The following is a 21,947-nucleotide window of genomic DNA, read 5'->3' on the forward strand; positions in this document are numbered from 1 at the left end:
GGATAAACACGCACGGAGCGAGGCCGGATATATCTGTCAGTGACCCGCTTGCAGCGAGCGAGGCCGGAAATATGAGTGTGCTGCCCGAGGGTGATGGCTTCAACTCGCCTGGCATGAGGTCAAGTGAAAAGCAATCCCGCGCCTCATTCCGTTCTTGTCAAAATAATCTCCGCGTGAACTGGTTTAAGGATCAAACAAATCAAGCATGTGGCAGCATAAGGGCATCCCTTTTTTAATTCTATGTTTTTGGCCTTTGGAATAAGGTTAATTTTTTTGCATTTGTTATTTTTTTAAGGGTCGGCAGTAATAAAAAGTTGTTTTTTTCTTGGGTCGGGAGCCCAAAATATGGTCGGTCGGAAATGAGAACCAAATAAATAAAAGGGATACCCTAATGCTGAGGCCAATGTCACAGACTTGTCCTATGACTGGATTTTTGATATTTCCTCCCCTAATGCAGCCAGGATTCCACTGCTAAGCTGCTGCAGTGGTAATTGGTGCTACAGCGGAACGCCCCTATAACAAACATCACGGGGTCCACAGAAAATGTTCGTAATAGCAATCGTTCGGTACAGCGATTTTAAGCCACCATTGCTACGGTACTCACTTTTCAATAAATATCGCCCTCTTGTGCCCTACTTGAAGAGCATCCTTTTTTGATTGGATTTGTTAAGTATTTATTATTTCCCTTTTTTGCTTAGGACATACAATAATCTTTTCTAATTACACAGTTTGGATGTACAATAATGTTGCTTACTTTTCAACTTTATTTTAAGTAATCTTTTTTAATGGCACAGTTTTTGAGCCTACCTTCTACAGCAATAGGTGGCTCTTCCCTTCTATTTCTCTGGGATATATAATAGCAACTTGTCATTCTTTTGTTGACATTTTTCAACAACAATGTTTGGTACGTTTTGTACACAAGGATCGGGAGCCAAGGATGATGTTCGGTATAGCCGAATGTTCAGTAAAGTAGTGTTCGTTAGAATGGCTTTCCACTGTATCGACAAGATGAATGAAATCCAGCTTTGGGAATTTCTTGGGGATTTCGGAGAAATTCAAAAGAATATTATAAAGAATACGAAAGTCCAAACAATGGATTGAATTCAGCTTGTTGATAGCCCCTTCTACCGCCACAGCGGCTTGGCTGCCAGGAGCCAACATACACAGGGAGATATGACTCACAATTCTTAAGGCTGGCAAGAACGGTGGTGGCTTCTTCCTTGGAGGAGACCTCCCTCATGTAAGGCATCTTGTGCCGGAGACGGTCCAGGTCGTCCCGGCTGCCCACCGTGCTGATCCTCTCCCGATGCTTGCTGCCGTCCGTCTCGTCCGAGCCCATGGGAGAGTTGGAGTCGCACCGGCTCCAGCCGCGGGAGAAGGTCCGATCGTGCTTCTTGCTGTCCCGGCTGTCGGCCTGAAGGGCGCCCCCTCGAGGCCCGCGCAGCCGCTTGTTGCGGTTGTCCTGGAGGTTTTCCAGGGGTAGGTTGTTGAGGTCGATGTTGTAGACGCGCTTGGAGAGGACCCGGGTCAGGGTTTCCATAGTTTTCTGTCAATGCAAACCACATTTTTGAAATATTCTATTCCTTGTCGGTTTGTGAGGAACTGAAGCTCTTACCTCACAAATTTAGGTGATATGTTAGCCTGTGGTCCCTTCACAACATTTTTACGAAAGCTGAGAAATCATCTTAAAGAGTAATTTCTTTGAGCTTTTTATATCCAAATTGGCCTTTTTTTATTTTCTGAATTCTTTTCATTTTGTCCAAGCAGTTTGCATTTGTTTTTTTTCATCCTTTGTAAGAACAAACGAAGGGTATAAACACACTTGCAAAATGAGACATAACTGGTCACAGGCAGAAGTGAAGAAAAATATTTTTTAAAATAAAATAAAAAAAAAAACGAAAGGGGTGATTTTATTTTTTTCCGATTTCCGGATTTATTTATACTTGTAATTGTTGATATCTCTACTACACATATTTTAAAGAAACAGTACCTTGGAATAAAAGGTTTTTTTTAAGAAAACAAATTGGCGTCTTTCATTTTCATGAATACAAAATTGTCAAAACATTAACCATTAGCCCCTGTACTACATTGTATTACAATTGTATTCATTAACTGAAAATTCAATAAAACCATAGATTTTAGGCGTTGCAGTGAGTAATAGGCGGGCAGTTTCAGGCACTACGGTGAGTAAAGGATTCAAGGCCTTTTTATCAGTAATTTAATTTTTTGGGAAATGTCAATAAAAGGGAATACTTTAAACATGTTAAACAGCCATTACTTGTCAACAGAATGTCCAGCTGAAGTGCAACAAACAGTACTGTAAGGAGAATTTAGTTCCTAATACCTTCAAACCCTCATTTTGACCTCTTCACAGTTGTCTCATTTTGCAAGAATGCCGCACATATACTCCCAAGTGACATTCTTTCCCAAACTATTGTCTGTAGCTGTTTGCAGTCAAGACAGACCTTGAGTATAGAGAAGGCTTCCACTTACCGACCACTCTGTGATCAACTCGGCCCAGTGGGTCAGCGACGACAGGACATTCAGGAACCTATCCCACAAGTCTTTGGAGACGCGGATCTTCAGATTGGCTTTGATCCAGGACACAATCAGCGTCTGGGAACACAGAAAAAAAAAAATAAAAAATAATAATTACACACTACCAAAAATTAAAATTCGGTTCCCTGATGCACAAGCTCCCATAAGATTTGCAACATGTGCCTGGTCTCGTGAAATTGACCCAAAAAAGTGCTCTATATTAGCCATGACTGGACTACATACCTGCTTTCAACCATTTAACATATTCCTTGAACAAATTTGGAACATACATATAAATGCATTGTGAGTGCATGTAGGACCTCAGAATAGATTGTGTTCAAGTCATTTTTGCCCAAGCAGTTTTTTGTGTCTACTTTGACTCTCTGATACCCCAAGTGAAGACTGTAGTTGGGAAAGAATGTAGTATCCAGGCGCTACTTCTTCAGTTGTGTACAAAGTCTATGCAGAGTCGAGTGCATTTTCAAAGTATTTTCTGACAAAATTGGAAATGTTTCCTAGTCCCAGATTCATGTCAGGATGGAACATTCTTTCCCTGTGGTTGTGTCTTAATAAAGTTGACGGAAAGACTTGTCATAATAAAGCCTACACAAATTTGAGGAAAGTCACTTTTCTACTACCAGGAAAGTTCTGCTAATTTTTTTTATTAATTTTTTTATTGTGAGCAATTTCAAATCAGGCATTGCCTCTTTAAGTAGTAACATACATGTAACATAAAAAGCAATGTACGTGCCCACTGCAGTGTCCAAATAGTCTGTAACATGGACACGGTTGAAGGGCTACATTTCCTTTACTGTCGGTGGTTCATGTGATCTTGGCCTACAAGCTTCAAAAGCCAAGACGTAATCGACCACCAGAGAGAAAGATATATCACAAACCCTATCCATAAATCAGTGGTGGATTTTTGGTGTAAAGTGCTACTTATGAAAGTTCACACAGGATTATGGTTATTGGTCAATGTTTTCACAAAACCTAAGAGACCTGGCTCCCTGCTTGAAAACCGGCAATTATTTATTAATTTATTTATTTAATTCTTATTTGAACTGGGTAGCCCATTCAGTGGAATCCACTAGTCTCCCATGGGTCCCACTAAAGAGAAGCTAATGCGATCAAATCACAGTTTTAGATGTGAGAGGAAAAGCCCAGAAGAATATCCTGGGGAAAACCCACAGAATCCAGTAGGGACTGAAAACCCAATCCATATAGGGCTCGCTCAATGACGGCCATCTCTGTAGGAGAGCTGCAACTGAGTATTTAACGCAATCAAGCACGCATTGCACAGTGGTGAAAAAGTTCCAAATGTGTTCGAAATACGACCCACCCCATGCGCATTATGCAAGTTGACGCCCAAAAAGCCGATGCATGTGGCTGGTCTGTAGGAAATGACATCATTTGAAGAGACCTATAACTATAGGCCCAGGCAGGAATCGAACCCGGGTCACAGCGGTGGAAGGCGAGGAAAGTACCGCTACGCCAACCTGACTCTCTTTCCCAATACCTGCAAACCCTCATTTGGACCTCTGCCCAGTTGTGTCTCAATTTGCCCGAACGCCTCACATATTTGAAACCAGCATCGAGAGGTCCAACCAAGTCCTTACCTGGAACAGGATCTGCGCTAGTTGCTGGCCGAGACTGAGTCGCGACCGTGAGGGCGCCCCGCCCAACACGCCTTCCGTCACGCGCAGTAACACCATCAGGAGCTGCTCCCACGTTCTGGTTTCCATGGAGACGTTCATGACGACGTGCCTGTACAGCTTCAAGACTCGCTTGCATATCTCCACCTGTTCGTGTTCAAACAAGGTATGAACTTCAGTTGCAAATTTTCTGATTCCTTGCCCACGCTCTAACTGTGAGTGTTCATCCGAAACTCAAAAAAAGGTCTCCTGAAATAGGCTCTAATGTAATCTATATTCTAACCATTACTCTGTAAGTGTATTTCCGTAAAATGACACAGATTCTGAAGGAACTCCATACGTTGGATTTAAAATTGACCGCTGATGAAGATTTTGAATATGATCCCAAATTATTCGCATATTAATATGACCACTGACAATGACTTGTGATTAACTTGTGATTTCACTTGTAGTTTGTGTGTGATTGGCTGTGATTGACTTGTGACCTGGCTTGTGATTGACTTGTAGTTTGTGTGTGATTGACTTGTGACTGACATGTGACTGGCTTGTGATTGACTTGTGATTGACTTGTGACCAGTCTTGTGATTTAACTTGTATTTGTGTATGATTGGCTTGTGATTGGCTTGTGATTGACTTGTGTTTACAATTTTCTCTGGTCTGACATGATCCTTGATAGCCTGCTGCCGACTGTTCGGCGCTGGTTCCAGTAAGAATATATTGATCGAGTTGTGTGTAATTGGCATGTGACTGGCATGTGACTGGCTTGAGATTGACTTGTGATAAACTTGTGACTGACTTGTGATAAACCTGTGACCTGTCTTGTGACCCATCTTGTGACTCGAATTGCAATTGCGTCTTTATGCCCTGACCTGATCCTTGATGGCCTGCTGCTGGCTGTTGGGCACCGGTTCCAGCAGGAACACATTGGCCGAGTTGGTGATGAAGACCTGGATGGTGGCCTGCAGGCCCGCCTCAACGTTGCAGTTCTTAAGGCCTTCCTTGATGGCCTCGTTAATGGCACCTAGATAGGACCGGCTGCCCTGGCTCTTTAACGTCGTAGGTGAAGGGAGCAGGGGTTGACACGCTTCAGGCTAGAGAAGCCGAAATAGAAATCAGAGAATGAGAGAATGAGAGGGCATTTGCCAGGGTTCGACCTTAACTTTTTTTGTTCACTAGCCAGCCGGGCTACTGAAACAGCCTCTTAACTAGCCTGGGGACATTTTCACTAGCCCGCCTTTCTTTTTTCGGCTCAAATATAAAATGGCGTATTTTCAGGCTCAATTCTGAGGCAATTTTGTCAGTGTTTTTAATAAACAGAACTAATAATTTAACCATAAAATTAGACACAAATTGATGAGGCTTTCTTTCTGAATTTAATAATTTGTTTCTTCCTGTCCGCTCATCTTTGCTGTATCCCAATAATTTTTTGACTCACCAGCCGGGCTACTTAAGGAATAGTTTGATTAGCCCGCCGCTGTTTTGACTGGCATTTGGCTGGCGGGCTACCGCTAATTTCGAACCCTGGCATTTGCTGATGACTCAAAAGGTAACTTCAATTCATTTTGATGAGTGCATAATAGTGGGTATTTATAAACCCATCCACCAGGACTGGTGCTCAAGGCGCTACATCATTATTACCCCTGCTCACTGGGCCAATGAAACATTACAAGTACCATCTCAGCTCCCTGGGGAGTATACAGCTCTGTTAGGCGCAAGGAAGCTAATTCAATCACAATAACCATCTCTGCCCTCACAGGTACCCATTTACTCCTGGGTGGAGAGAAGCAATGAGTGACAAAGTGTTTTGCCCAAGGGCACACGCACCATGACCCCGGGCTGGACTCGAACCCACAACCTGCAGCTTTACCCGCAGACCACGAATCCAATGCCCTTAACCACGAGGCCACAGCACTCCAGTGAGGTCGTATAGACATGTATGATAAACTCTAAAACAAAAAAAATGAGTACATCTTGGCCCTCTGATCTTGATTTTAAAATGTAAGTGTTTGAAAACATTCTTCATGCAAAAAAACCCCCAGGCTTTGAGAGAACCTCAGTGCAAACACAAAATCTAAATATATGGAGGCTAGTTGACAAGATGTAAATGTACTTGGATAAATCATTAAAATTAATCAAATAAAAACATTAAAATACCAACAATTCAAGAAAAGAATTCCCACCCACTGGCCAAATTCTTGAGAAAGCAAAATGATACAAATATGTGTTAATGGTTTAAGCATACTGCGAAGATCGCAAGTCCGAAAATGCTTCTGGCTGCTTGTTAGTCAAATCCTCTGCTTGCCGAATAAAATGAAATTCAGCTTGAAAATTAATGGAATGGTTGGGTTAATTTGACTTTATGCGTGGTTTTGAGGGTTGAATAATATTTTTTTTTTTAAAACATGTTACTTAGCACTGCATGAGATGTCGTTTTGTGATCGATCAGAAGTTAACTGAGAGTATGAATTGGACCATTCTCTGCCTCAAACGTTAACCCAACCCTCCTCAATCCTTCAAAATCAATCAGGCGTTTTGGAGTATTTTGGAGGTAGAGCCCAGTCACTATAGACCTTACTCACGAGGAAGCCATTTTTAATCGTGTTCCCTGAATGTATTTAATAAATTGAAGACTGTTGAATGGACATTTTGCCAGACTATATATCCGTTTCAAGCCTCACTGTCATTTTTTTTTTTTAAATGTGGCTTAAAACATTAGGATATGTTTAATCACAAATGCATCAGAGCAGACTGGTATTAATTTGTAATTAACTTTATTTCATTGCTTTCATTTCTATTCATGAGTTCCAAAAACGAAGATTTTACCTCGCTTTCAATTCAATATGGCCAACTCGTGAATAAAGCCTTTACTTTTCATGGGGCTTTGATAAACCTTGAGAGTTCCAGTGTACTCAAAATGTGCCATTGAGTCTTGCCATCGTGGTTGATTTGTAAAGAATCAGGAACAATCTTGGGAAAAACTGTCTGAAGAGTTCTAATAAATGCATGCCGGGTGTAGACAAATTGGCCAAACAAAATGAGAAGCCCACTTTGAGGTGAAACCAAGTTCGAGCGCATGTCGCACGTGTTCTTAAAGACAAGGCACGCGTGCATTTTGGTCAAAGGAGTCGGAGTGTGTGCAGCATGGGCGCGAGCCGGGTTCCACCTCAAAAATGTCTTATAATTGAGGTCACTAAATTAGTCTATACGGAGTTTTAAAACTTCATGCTACCTACGGTTAACCATGTAGTCCTGTAGCAACCGACTCACTAACCAAATATCAGGAGGTGTAGTTGGAAATAACAAGAAGGCAGGGAACCAGACTGTACTTGCTCATGCAGAGTAGTAACATACCTGCGGCGAGGCGTCCTCAAAGGATCGGATTTGTTCGTAGGACGGACTGTCCACCTCGTTCACTCCCTCACTAGCGCCCAGCGGTGATGACGCGGGCACCACGGCTACCGTTACCTTGGGGGAGGGCTCCTCCATGAATATGGGTTTGGCAGTAAGCTGGGCCTGAATGGTGGGCGGATATGGATGGAATGAATGGGCCGATGGGCTCCGTGCACAAGTACCCCCTCAATGGTAAGAAAGGGAGAGTTGAGGGAGACCACTGGGAGAGACACTCCCAACAACAGCTCACACTCACGCAAAAACGCTACGACTTTGTGCACATTCAGAATACAGTTAGCCATGTAACTTTGCATTGCAAGCGCGCCAAACAGTTTGCACACGACGTGTGTACTGCTCACCGCGCTCTTGAAAGTGGTCAAATAGCGCCCTCTCTTGTTCGCGCACGGAGCCCACGGCATTGATTTACATGTGTAGGAGAATGGGTAAGGTTTTTACAACACCATAGCAGCAATTTTTGAAGCTGTCGGCACTCAAAACACACTTTTGTCGATGTATTGATGACCTTTAATATCTGAGCAAAGCCCACAACAATTTAAAAATGGCAGTGTAATGTCTGTTAGAATTATGTGCATGAAAGGAGGGACAAGTTCAGAATGCTGCAAATCAGGCAGTGATCGGAAACATCAGACAAAAACAACTTTTTGCCGCCCCTGACCTCCCCCCCCCCCCCCAAAAATACATTTTAACCAATTTTTTTCAAGTGTTAATTTTGTCTTTGTAGTAAATGAAACTTGCATTTAAAAACACAGAAACGTTGAGTTTGATCCAAAAAAAAAAAAAATAAAAAATAGCCGGAATAGTTTTGTGAAACAAAAATATTAAGAAAGTTTTTCAATATCAATTCAATTTAAAGTTGTGAGCATTGCAACAACTGAATATAGCAAAATCATTTCTTTGGACATTTTCCGAAGGTGCCATCCGCTTTACTCTTTGAGCACAGATTTCAGACAAAATATGTTAGCATGAACTTGGTTTCTGAGGGACCACATTTCACCGTTTCTGAGGTTAGTGCAGCGGTACATTGTAACTTTCTCTACTTCAAAGTTGCTTTACGTCTGCTCTTCAATAAATTTGATATTTTTTTTCTCCAAACAACATTTCAAAATGTTGTACTTGAACAGAAGGACTCCTTTTTTTTTCTATTTTAGGCATCTGCAGGATTACCATTTAAATTCAAATATTTTATTTTTGGGTTGCTTTTGCACCCCTTAACAATTTGCTTGAATCATTGTCAGTCCCTAAATAAAGTACTTATTCCGTTTCTAAAAAGTGGGCTGATTTTTTATTAAGTCAATGTCTCATTCAAATGTGGATGACTTTTGTACAGCTAGAAAAATAGCAATTTATTTTAAAACAAAAGTAGTGTTGGGGGTCTGAATTCGAAAAAAAAGTACAACTTAATTACTTAAAAATGCATACCCCGTGCTATTTTTGAATTTCATCCTGAATAATAGATTCCTTTCCTAAACTGCTTTTTTTTCCAAGCAAAACAAAAGTTAGTCACTTTTGAATGAGACATCGACACCCCCCCAAAGAAAACAAATCGGCCAATGTTCAGTAATTATGTACTTAATAATTTAGAATAATTGGCTGCCAGACAATAATTCTGTTATCGCGGGATAGGCTGGTTCCTGCCCCACAATCAGTATCAACAATGTACAGATTAGGAGCCAGTCTACTTTCAAAACGGTCCTGTTTGTGCCCAAAACAAAAACCTTTTGTTTAGAAGGTTGCAGACGCAAAAAAAAAAAAAAAACTTTTAGGTTGGAATAAACGTACAACTTGAAAATGTATTAATAGAAAAAAAAAATGAATTTGTTGAAGAGCACAAGGAAAGCAACTTTAATTACTTAAAAAAAAACCAATTCCTTTTTTCAAACACCAAAAGCGTAGCCATTTTGCCTGACAAAAACCTGAGCCCTGTGTAGTATGAGCAAGTTTTGAATGGCTTCTGGCAGGAAGTGGTTGTCTTGTGTGTGGGCTGGGGTCTTACCTGGATCCAGTCATTGTATATCCTGAGTGCTTTCCTGACCGCTCCAGCCTCAGACATGGGTAGGAGGAATCCCTGAGGAAAATCACAGCAAAAGGGACAGGAAAGGGAAGGTCAGCCCACGGTGGGTGAATAAGACTTATTCAGATGGTTTGCAAAAAAAAAATCTGGTGTTCAAGTGTAAAGCCTAACTGAGAACTTTCTTGTCTTTTTTCTTCTTCTTTTATTACTGTAGGGTGTACTCTACAGGGTGGATAAAAAAAAAAAGGAAACCAAGATATTATTGCTAATTGGAACAGAAGTAGGTCACATGTGAATCAAAGGGAGACACATGTATCTTCTATTAGGGTTGAATGTCCTCTTTAAAATGACACCCTGGTCATGTCATTACATTCACGGTTGACTGAGCAGTGACCAATTTTATGAAGGGGTCTATATAGAGAATTGCGCCACTTTTCAATTGAAATTTTTGTTGTGTCAATTGTCACAGAGTGAAAGGCTATGGTTGCCAATCAAAATAGACCCTTTCGTAAAATTGGTCACTGCTCAGTCAACCGTGAATGTAAGGACATGATCAGGGTGTCATTTTAAAGAGGAGATTCAACCCTAACAGAAGATATCTCTCTTTGATTAACATGTGCCCTACTTCTGTTCCAATTAGCAAAAAAATCTCAGTTTCGGTTTTTTTTTATCCACCCTGTATAAGCTGGTGGGGAGCTTCAGGATTCATTTCATAACTTTTGAAGCAATATTTTGTGACACTGCTAGAACTGAATCTGAAAACTAAGCAAGCATTCAGAAAAAAAAGAACTGCCAAAACTTCAGACTAAAAACCCTGAAAACAAAAAGGATGATTCATTCAATGTATTAAAACCAAGACGGAAATTGCAGAGTCAGTGTGACAATGTTAACTTTGTTACTAAACATGAGACAGGACCATCAGAAATAACCATCCAAAGCAAATATGGAGACATGCTGTGACACGTGAGCGGATCCCATGAAAAAATAAGGACCTTCTCTTTTTTACTCTTCGGTTATTGCCTTTTTACATTCAGTAGAAAAAGCTTACTCGCTTCTTGATTCTGATACATCACTCTTTTTGACATTCTAATATTTGTAGACATTATGTTGAAATGTTAAAAGTCTGTACTGATTTCCATTGTGCAGGATTGGTAAATTACTCAAAGGCAACTCCTCCTGAGACTCGTGACTCATTTTGTTGGGTTGGATCTCAGATGGACTCCATTGGACTTGCAATCACACATATTGTGAGGCGTTCTGGCAAAATGAGACAGAACTGGGCAGAGGTCAAAATGAGAGTTTGCAGCTATTAGGAAAGAGAGTCAAATTGTCCTTACATTCCCATGTATTGACAGTACACCTTTATCCTCAAGATTCATCCAAACTCAACCTCAACATTGACCTATCCCCCCAAGAAACCTCCTAAGCTTATTGCCTGACCTGCCTCAGCACCTCGTGCACAAAGTTGATAAACCTCCTAAGCTCATTGCCTCAGCTGCCTCAGCTGCCTCAAAACCTTGTGCACAAACTTGATAAACCTCCTAAGCTTATTGCCTCAGCTGCCTCAGCACCTCGTGCACAAAATTAACAAACCTGCTAAGCTTATTACCTCAGCTGCCTCAGCACCTCGTACACAAAGTTGATAAACTTCCTAAGCTTATTGCCTGACCTGCCTCAGCACCTCATGCACAAAGTTGATAAACCTCCTAAGCTTATTGCCTCAGCTGCCTCAGCACCTCGTGCACAAAGTTAATAAACCTCCTAAGCTTATTGCCTCAGCTGCCTCAGCACCTCATGCAGAAAATTAATAAACCTGCTAAGCTTATTGCCTCACCTGCCTCAGCACCTCGTGCACAAAGTTGATATTCCCCCGCGAGGAGTAGAAGACCTTCTGCACAATCTGCCTGGAAATCTCCAGCAGTTCCTCTTCTTCCGGGGACAGCGCGGTGGGCACCAGGCCCACGACGCTGCCGCCGGCCCCCAGCAGGGAGTTCTGCTCCTTGTTGTTGAGGGTGGTGCTGGGACTGACGGTGGGCGTCTCCCCGTCCTTGATCAAGGAGGCGTCCAGCTTGCGCTCCAACGAGTCCTTCTGACTCTCCTGCTTTTCTTCTTGCAAGGCACTGAGTTTACAGAGATTCAGCGAGGAAAAAAATCATCACTTTCAACCAGGGACACAGTCGAGTCCAACACAAGTCCCTGCAAGTCCATCACAAGTCCTCCAGTCCCAATTCTAAACATAAGCTCTTCAAATAAGCTTTGACAAAAGCATTTTCCTTGTTATTGTTCATCCACTGTTACTTGTGAATAGACTTGTGATGTACTTGTGACTGGACATGTAGTGGACTTCATGTGTGGTCGAGTCGAGTCAAATTTATGCTCAAGTCAATTCAAGTCACTGACATTTGAACACCATCTAATGAATTACAGAATGGAAGAAGGAACAAAGGCACCAATTTATTATGAAGATCAAAAGACTATGCTGCACTGTACCCAATACGTAGTTTGTGCTCACGTTTCTACCAAGGATCTACATCTAAGTAACAATTCTATCAAGAAGTGAAACTTTGGTTTTATCTCTTGTTTGGCTTCGGGTCTGGAATAAATTAATAAGTTTAGCCCGAGTTCCATCAAGGACTTAAGAAATCGTCCCGAAGCCGATGATGAAACCAGGAATTTGGAAATGTGTTTAAGGTGTGGTTCGAGGATAGCAGTTGGAGCGATACATTATAAACCACGAGGTGGAACTCGGGGGTTTGTGATACGGCTTACATGTATATTTGTACGTGATAATAAGCGGTAACGCAAAGTACGCGTGCAAACATTAATAACTTTGCACCGCAAGTCACCGCAAATATATTTTCGCACAGTTTTGGGACTCGAGTGTTATTAGCCTTCAACTTGAGTTGAGTCGAGTCGACTCTTCTGATGAGGAACTCGAATCGAGTCATTTGCTCTCAGTGACTTCAGTCGAGTCGAGTCAATTAGCCATTGGGACTCGAATCGAGTCGACTCACCAAAAATTGTGCCTTGAGTCGGACTCGAGTTGAGTCATTGACTTGAGTCATTACAACTCTGTTGAACAACGAAATTTATCATCGGAAACACAAATTTCATTTTCCTCTGCAAACTGGCTCCTTTCTACCTTTTTTTTCCTTTTCAATTGACCTTGGCTAGTACATAACACTTAGTTATGGGAAATATATGCACACGATTCCACAATTTCTCATGAAATTTCCTGCTTACCCTACAGTAAGCAGAAAATGTCACTGTTGATGTAATGAGCAAAAACCAAAAACCTCAGACAACCTGTTACAACAGTATACATCATACTGTAAAGGTCAAGTGTTTGCGCTAAGCAGGTATTTTCTGCACTGAGCACATTTCCGTGCTTAACTGAGGTTTCTTTTCTGTCGCAGTAACATACCTGATGGTACTATTGTCTGCCTTCTTGACTGTAATGAAGGACACCACCCATTGTACCACGCTGACTCTGCACAACAACATGGGATCGTAACTGCCAAAGGTAGTGCTGAGAATGGAGCTTGATGTGAATCTTGAGCCGGGAATCTCTGCACATTTGCAAACAAGGGGAGAATATGACCAGTAAAATATACATGCATACATGTATTACCAAATGACATATACTACTTATCGTCCTTAAGATGTGAGTAGAAAAGAATTAAACAAAATTACAGTTTGTGTGCATTGAAATCTGCATTTATAGATTCTTAAATACAGTGAAATATTTTATCAGTATATTTTTTTATTCTCTCTGATTTCTCAATGAAAACCTTTCCCTTCAATTTTTGTTGTGTTGCAAAAACAAATCCATCCCCCCCCCAACCAAACTTTCAAATGATTTACCAATCTAATGAAATTCTGTATCAACCTGGCAATGAGAATCTCCTGCTTGTTGTTGGTCTTAGAAAATTACACTTGAATTTTGCTTTCTACTTCCTTAAGAGAACATTTCTTTTTTTCCGCTTCCCACTCCAGGTTTCTTGGGCTTCCAAGCTATACTGGCAGTGCACTTTTGAGGAGCAAATGGTTTCAATATTACAAACAATGTTCATGTAAAAACCCCAAACCCACCAGACACACACATGGTGCACCTATACTGAAATTTGTATCCTTGTGGAGACATTTCTTTGTTCTCGTGTAGTAAAATTTTCGAGTTTGAAAGTGTAGTTTCAACATGCTCTTATTTTAACTAGAATTAATTACTTAGGCTGAAATTCTGACTTAATATACCTTTTCTAAAACTCTACCATTTGCGACAGATCAAAATACCTTGGAAATTCCTAGTTTTTGAGTAAAATCCATGTATCTATTTCGTGAAAACCTTGTGGAGACGTATTCATCTCTAGAAATTGCCCTGTGGAGACGTATACAATCTTTTGTTACCTATTGTGTGCATGTCTCCAGAGGGCACGGTGTATCAGATCAACAAGTGTAAAAGTCTATGGGACCTTATTGCATTGAGCAACCAACAGTAGTACCATAACACTGCCTATTCTGAGACAAAGGTAGCCAGTTCAATTGAACCATTCGACTGTTGGGTCCAGCTGAGGCCATCAAACTTTGTGGTTGTTTAGCCTTGGGAACCTTTGGATCTTGTTACACAGAACAGGCTTCTAACTCTGACAACCGTTCTACATTTTAGGTTGCGTTGAGCAGAGTTTCTTGCTCGAACCCTGGTGGGTTTGAGGAAATTTGGAAGGGGGGGGGGGGGTTCATCTCACCGAGGTTTGGTTTATAGAGGCTGGTGTCAAAGGAGAATCCAGGGAAGATGTGGGGCAGGTAATACTGGCGGAAGTTGTCCAGGAGAAAGATGAAGCTCTCCTCGTGCCTCCGCTGCTCCTTCCAATGCATCTTCATGAGCTGAGGGGAGAAAGAGACGAGAGTTCAAAATCATAAACTTCCTCGGGTGGGACTTGAACCAAAGACCGATCCTGTTTAATAGTGCAGTCGTCTTACCATCGACCACCGAGGTTACCAGATCAGCTGGCCGGTTCAAATCTGATATTGCAGTGAAACAGGAGTGATGGGGACAGAAACGTAAACACAACAAATGAGAGAGGATGGTGTTCACTATGAAGCAATGCATGAAGTCAATCTGTAGTTGTCCTTACAAGTCAAGGTAAGAGTCTGTTGGTTTTTAATTTTTTTTTATTTATAATTTTTTGTTTTGGCCAGTGTCGACAATTTATTTGATACAATGTATTAGATCTGAGAGGATGTGAGAACAATAGGACTGATGCATAAAGCCTTGCCCCAAGATATTTGGACCAAACTTCACAGGTGTGATTAACCCTAACCCCCTAGGCCCTCTGGCTAGGATGCAACCTCAATCCTGCAAAATGCTCCAATTGCCACCAAGAAAAATTTGATTCAGCCTCAATCCTCCAAAACCATCCGTTATTTCTTGAATTTAGTCCGTGGAGAGTGACCACTGCCTTAATCCTCCAAAATCCTCTGCCGATTACTGCTATGGTTTGAGGCAGTGCGAACAGCATTTAGAAGCAGTGCGGATGAAATACGAGAAAAACACAGGGCTGGTTTATGCATGGCTGAACATAACCAATGCAGGATATGGCCTACTGGCTTGACATAATGCATCCTCCACAAAAAAAGCGATACATCTTTGCCATTCATCCCCAATCGTCTAAAATCGTCCAAATCCGGCAGGAGGATTTTGGAGGATTAAGGAGGGTTAGGGTTATGTCCAAATTGTGTGCATACAAGTCTGGCATGCATTTATGCTAGTATGACGCACGCAGCTGAGAATGCAGTGTGCCATTGGCGAGGAGCATGTGACGTTGCCCAGTGTGCAATGGGTGGCACTCAATGGACCACACAATTGAGGTCTACACTATGCTGAAACCGATGTACTTAGGTGGTGTCTTTATTATGTGGCTATGCCGGCACTGCACGTGCATCTATTGGATGTGGCTACAGCCGCTCTCCATAGGGGCATGTGTAGATGCAAGCCACAGCCGAGTCATTCGGACGCAGCCTTACCTGTGAGACACTGAAGTGGAGTACAGCCTCCAGCATGAGTCTGTTCAGATTGTCTGGTACCTTGTCTCCTGGCTGGCAAGGAATGATGGGCAAGATCTCCACGTCCTGAACTTGGTCTGCGGCAAAGCAAAGGTCCCAGTCAGACTCTGGTCAGTTCCAATCCTCACCATAAGACAAATCTCTGGACAGTTATTTATTTTGATGGGCTATGGCTTAGAGTGAATGAACACAGGGAATACAAATGTTTATTCATAAAAACATTGTACCTAAGACAGTTTACCCATTCCTATTGGTTGAAAGCCCATCACGTGGCTGGTTTTAAATGGTTGATAAAGACATGGCTGGTTGGTCTTAAACACTTTTCCAGTGTCACATGAAATGTGGACTCCCATGAAATCCGGTGCCAGCACCGTTTATTGGTTGGACATTCACAATCCTCACGTCGGCATGCGCAATACTACCAGTGAGTCAGTATTTCGTAATCCTAAATTCACACCACACCTGTACATCTGCGTTCTGCGCAACATCACTCAGTACGCGCAAGCCAATCTCCATATACGGAGTTGTTAACCAGAGGGCCTTATCATTGATAGCTACATGTAGAGGGTGTTTTGTATACCCAAATCATTGGAAAATTATAATTTTTGACTTGTTTTTACTCTTGTGGACTGAAAAGGATTTTTGTTTTTAACCGAAAAACTATTTATGAATTGGAATAAATATGTGCTTGGTCGGTATTAAACACTATGTTTAAGACCAGTTGGAGTCTGGATGCTGATAATTACCCTCACCTTCAGCTCAGCTCAGCATCCAGACTCCAACTCGTCTTAAACATAGTGTTTAATACCTCCCAATCACACATTTATTTCCTTAGTAAAGGATTACATAAATTGATTTGAATTTTATTTTTCGGGGGGGGGGGGAGGGGGGGGGGGGGGAGAGAGGGGGGGGGGGCAGTCTTCCCACAAGTGCACTTACAGTCTGAATTGACTGGCGGCCGTATAGTATGGGTCATGATGGACTCCAGGGGGGTGCCTTGTATGGAAGGCGGCGTTGGGAAGCCATGAATGAGGGTAGCATAGATCAGATAGGCCTCCTCTGTCGAGTTCTCTTGAAGTGCCATGAACCACAGCAGGAACAGCCGTAAGCCATCCATTCGGATCTGCAGATATGGGCAAACATATAGGATACGCATAATGACTTAAAGGGAATATACATCATTTGCTTTTGCTGTAATTTTCAGAAATGGATGGAATTGGGGGGTTGGAAATATAAAGCAAATATAGTTACACTGACTTTTTGGAGGTTTTGGGTTCGAAAATGCTATAAAAACCAAGAAAAACGATCATTTTCCTGTAGTCTGGTTCCCTGACTCCATATAAGAAGAAACAGAGCAGTTTACATACATTGGGGAATTGTAAGGTCAGGGAACCAGTCTAGCTGGCTCGTACCCGTTCATAGGTTTGTAATCGATTGCAAACAAGTGCAATGGTCAATTGGGGCCAGTATTTGAAAAAAAGCCAGTTGTTTCCAACGCTGATCGGCCGATCAGCGTTGGAAATTGATACAAAAATACCACTTTTCGTGAAAATGACAGTATACCAGGTGCCATAATTTTACAGGATGCTTTAGACTGTCATTTACCAACATCCTATTAAGGTATTTCGAAAAACTTGGTAGTTTTATTTTTCGATGTTTGCAAATGTTGTATATTCCCTTTAACTGAAATTAGCATTATGTCCATGTACACTAAATCCAAGTCCCACTGTTATCAGAAATCGTCAACAAGAATTTATAAATTCGGGTAGGCTACTGGTACATCATCCACTTTCAAATATTAATAGGGTGGATACAATATCAAGTCAGCTACAAAGGTACAATGTACCTGTACCTATAAACACACTTCTCAAAAGACAGATTTTAAGGGCAAAAACAAGAATATTTGAAATCAATCTCTTTCTGGACACCTTTTGAAATGTACATTTTGACTGGAAAAAAACCCCTAGATGCTTAGATAATTTTGCCTAAATAATTAAGGACACTCATGTCAGTGCAGGCGAGACACATGAAAAAAAGTAAGAAACAGATGTTGTTCACCTTAAATTAAGGATCTCACTTTAGCCATTTAAAAGAAAGATACAAAGCTATATGTACCATACATATGAATACATACTGCACGTATGTCAGTACTTAGTGAAAATGGCAAAAGGGACGGGTACGTACATGTATCTTGCCCCCGCCCCCAACTTTGAAACCAGTCACTTGATTCTGTGTCCAAGTGTGTTTTGATCCTCCCTTAGCTAGTCTAGATGTGTTGGCACTGGAGTACAAGTAAATATACCGGTATGCTGTACAGGTAAAATGTACATGTACATGAACACCAAAACCATACCGTAGCATGTTGGTCATTCTTTAATTCTGGGGTCCAAAGTGTGACATTTTCCCAGTCCCTGTTACTCTGAACTTTGTGTAATTTGCCATGCAAGTGTCATTCTAATAGAATGACTTCAAACAATTTTTTTATTGATTAGGTACATGTAGGTAGGTAGTTTGTTATTCATAATCAATCTTGTAGAATGACTGCATTAAAATGTTACATATTTGCAAACATCAAAAAACAAACCTACCAAATTATTATGAAATACCTTACTGGACTGTAAGTGATTACAAGTCTCAAGCATCCTGTGAAATCATGGAACCTGGTACATACATGTATGCTTTCATTTTCAAGAAAAGTGAAATCTTTGTATCAATTTCCAACGATGGTCAGCCAACCATCGTTGGAAAAAAAAGAAGACTTTTTTTTCAAATACTGCCCCCAATTTATCAAATCTAGTTAGTCCACATTTTGCTTGCAACTGGTTACACATCCATGAATTGAACGGGTGCAAGCCAGCTAGTCTGGTTCCCGGACCTGAAAATTCCTCGACGTCTATACATTGCTCCCTTTCGTCTAGCTGAATTAGGGTCAGGGAGCCAGACTACAAGAACACCATTATTTCTTGTTTTTTTTCCCCAGCATCTATGAACACAAAACTTCACACAAGTCAGTGTAACAATGTTTACTATAAAATACTAACCCCCAAATCCATCCATCTCTGAAAATTACAGCAAAAGTAAATGATGTATATTACCTTTAAAGGGAAAATACAACATTTGCAAACATCACAAAATAAAACCAGCAAATTGTTTTGAAATACACATGTACCTTGCTGGACTGTTAGTGAATGACAGTGTAAAGCATCCTGTAAAATCATGGCACTTGGTATACTGTCATTTTCAAGAAAAGTGGTATTTTCGTATCAATTTCCAATGCTGGTCAGCCGACCAGCGTTGGAAAAAACTGGCTTTTTTCAAATGCTGGCCCCAATTGACCATATTTACACATGTAGTTAGTCCGCATTTGTTTGCAATCGATTTCACACCTATGAACGGGTACAAGCCAGCTAGACTGGTTCCCTGACCTTATAATTCCCCAACATCTATGAATTGCTCCGTTTCATCTTAAATGGAGTCAGGGAATCAGACTACGGGAAAATGATTGTTTTTCTTGGTTTTTATAGCATCTATGAACCCAAAATGTCAAAAAAGTCAGTGTAAGAATATTTGCTATATATTACCAACCCCCAACTCCATCCATTTCTGAAAATTATAGCAAAAGCAAATGATGTTCCCTTTAAGGAGTGAATTAAAATTATAAAATCATAAATGTCAGATGTAACAGGGACAGGAAAAAAAAAGTGGACCCCAAATTTATCGAATGACCCAAGTACACATTTGATGAATGTCAGGACTGAATTAGAAGTTTCTAATAAGCCAGTGGCATACAGGCCGAATCCCTTGGAGTAGCTATGATGGTTCCCCCATGCACACAGCTGCTCCCACCAGGATGTAGGGTTGTGGGTCACGCAAGTTGCATTTCCCTCATGTCCCATGGTCTCACATGTATGCACACTGCATTTTGACAAGGGTATGTCTCTATAGATCTCCTCATGAATATTATACATAATATCTTGTGGAATGTCCGTCTATTCTATTAAAGGTTACATTTACAAGGAGAAATGCACATACATACATTGTATATTTACTTGTGCATCATAACTACACGTGCATGTAATTACGCAAAATCTCGTCTTGCCACTTTGTGCCCAAAACAAACAAAAAATTCCAGAAGGTCGCAGATATCCAAAACATACAAATTATAGAGAAACAAAAAATTGAATTTTGTTGAAGACCAGTACCACAGGGAATGCAACTTTAATTTAAAGGGAAAATACAACATTTGCAAACATCAAAAAATAAAACTACCAAATCATTTTGAAATACCTTGCTGGACTGTTAGTGAATGACAGTGTAAAGCATCCTGTAAAATCATGGCACCTGGTATACTGTCATTTTCAAGAAAAGTGGTATTTTTGTATCAATTTCCAACGCTGGTCGGCCGACCAGCGTTGGAAAAAACTGGCTTTTTTTCAAATTCTGGCCCCAATTGACCATCGCACTTGTTTGCAATCGATTACACACCTACATGTATGAACGGGTACAAGCCAGCTAGACTGGTTCCCTGACCTTACAATTCCCCAATGTATGTAAACTGCTCTGTTTCTTCTTATATGGAGTCACTGCTCTGTTTCTTCTTATATGGAGTCAGGGAACCAGACTACAGGAAAATGATTGTTTTTCTTGGTTTTTATAGCATTTTCGAACCCACAACCTCAAAAAAGTCAGTGTAACTATATTTGCTATATATTTCCAACCCCCCCCCCAATTCCATCCATTTCTGAAAATTACAGCAAAAGCAAATGATGTATATTCCCTTTAAAAAAAATCATACTCTCCTGATTCACGTATTATGTACACGTGTACAAAAGTGTGTACATGTGCATAGAGTTGGCCTACATCTTTGTAATTCCTATGACTATGAGGTCTATGTACACTGATATTGCATTGGCAAGCAGTTATTTTGAGTCACAACACAACATTGGAGGACACATTCTGCAACTGTGCCATTTAATCAATTGTTGACTGTTAGGATATGGCATTTTTCACACCAGAGGGATACACATCATGAAAGGGCGTCAATTGCTTCTCAAAAGTGGGGGGGGGGGGGGGGGGGGGGGGTGAGGGAACACACCTAGATCAGTACTAATGCGAGCATGAAGTGCGAAGCCCCAACAGAAAATTTTGGATTCTACATGTACACGCTCTGTGGTGTGAGTTGAGGCAATTTCTGACTACTCTAACCAATTTTTTTAAGCAAAAGATCATCATTTAAACATCATTTTCGAGTTTGGAGTCATAATGAATCAGCTTTTCTGAGCTACATGTGTAGAATCAAATGTAGGCTACCATGGCTACAACTTTTATTCGGGGACAAAAAATGTGGTGGGGGGGGGGGGACAAACGATATATCCTCCCATATGATATACATGTACGGTCATGATGTAGAGACTGGACAATGGCTGTTCTAGACCAATGAAATTGCAGTATCAAAGATACCAATTTGAATACATATATGTACATGTACTAGTATATCAGCTTTTTGTCTAGCTGACACTTATATGAGCACTTACATCGCACAATACAATGACTTACACACATAATGTACATGTACAAGGATGATTCTTACATGTACATTTCATTTTGAAAACTGAGAAACTGAGAACTCAGCAGACCATAAAAGTTGTATTGAAACTGAAACCAATTTGGAAATCAAAACAAATATCTCTTTCCCAGTGTCCACTGGAAGGGGCTGTCAAATATATTTACATGTTAAAGAGGTTGTGGAATGCTCAAAGACATTTCCGTCATTTTTTGGGTATATGTACATGTAGCCTAAGGTGTGATGAAATAAAAACGACTATTGTTTCTGTCATGAAATGAGTACAAAGGGTACTTTTGAGAGCTATTTTTCAGGTCCTGTTTCGACCCGAACGTGCAATTTGTGTAAAAGTCGTCGTTGCGGGCAGCAAACAAAACACAGTAAATCGTGACGTAATAAACAGGACTCGTTTATGCTACTCTGCATCGGGAGTCCTGTTTATTACGTCACGATTTACTGTGTTTTGTTTGCTGCCCGCAACGACGACTTTTACACAAATTGCACATTCGGGTCGAAACAGGCATGACAGAACTTGAAAAACAGCGCTCAAAAGTACCTTTTGTACTCATTTTATGACAGAAACAATAGTCGTTTTTATTTCATCACACCTTAGGCTACATATACCCGAAAAATGACGGAAATGTCTTCGAGCATTCCACAACCTCTTTAAACACTGACAATACCTTTAAAATGGGCCAAGCACAAAATGCAA

General features: G+C 40.9%; 1 protein-coding gene across 1 annotated transcript in view; it reads right to left on the bottom strand.

Annotated features, from left to right (window-relative positions):
• Nucleotides 1-21,947, bottom strand: part of LOC119740489 (ral GTPase-activating protein subunit alpha-1-like) — a 74,341-nt gene that overhangs the window by 35,901 nt on the left and 16,493 nt on the right. The window contains exons 5-15 of the mRNA XM_038215811.1: nucleotides 16,612-16,795; nucleotides 15,634-15,749; nucleotides 14,355-14,493; nucleotides 13,037-13,181; nucleotides 11,447-11,732; nucleotides 9,595-9,666; nucleotides 7,542-7,703; nucleotides 5,060-5,281; nucleotides 4,155-4,337; nucleotides 2,494-2,616; nucleotides 1,183-1,546 (exon numbers count right to left, since the gene is read on the bottom strand). Of these exons, the coding sequence (XP_038071739.1) occupies nucleotides 1,183-1,546; nucleotides 2,494-2,616; nucleotides 4,155-4,337; nucleotides 5,060-5,281; nucleotides 7,542-7,703; nucleotides 9,595-9,666; nucleotides 11,447-11,732; nucleotides 13,037-13,181; nucleotides 14,355-14,493; nucleotides 15,634-15,749; nucleotides 16,612-16,795 (1,996 nt within the window). The remainder of the gene's footprint in view (nucleotides 1-1,182; nucleotides 1,547-2,493; nucleotides 2,617-4,154; nucleotides 4,338-5,059; nucleotides 5,282-7,541; nucleotides 7,704-9,594; nucleotides 9,667-11,446; nucleotides 11,733-13,036; nucleotides 13,182-14,354; nucleotides 14,494-15,633; nucleotides 15,750-16,611; nucleotides 16,796-21,947) is intronic.

Source organism: Patiria miniata, unplaced genomic scaffold, assembly GCF_015706575.1.
Source record: "Patiria miniata isolate m_02_andy unplaced genomic scaffold, ASM1570657v1 HiC_scaffold_5, whole genome shotgun sequence".
NCBI classification, from domain to species: Eukaryota; Metazoa; Echinodermata; class Asteroidea; order Valvatida; family Asterinidae; genus Patiria; species Patiria miniata.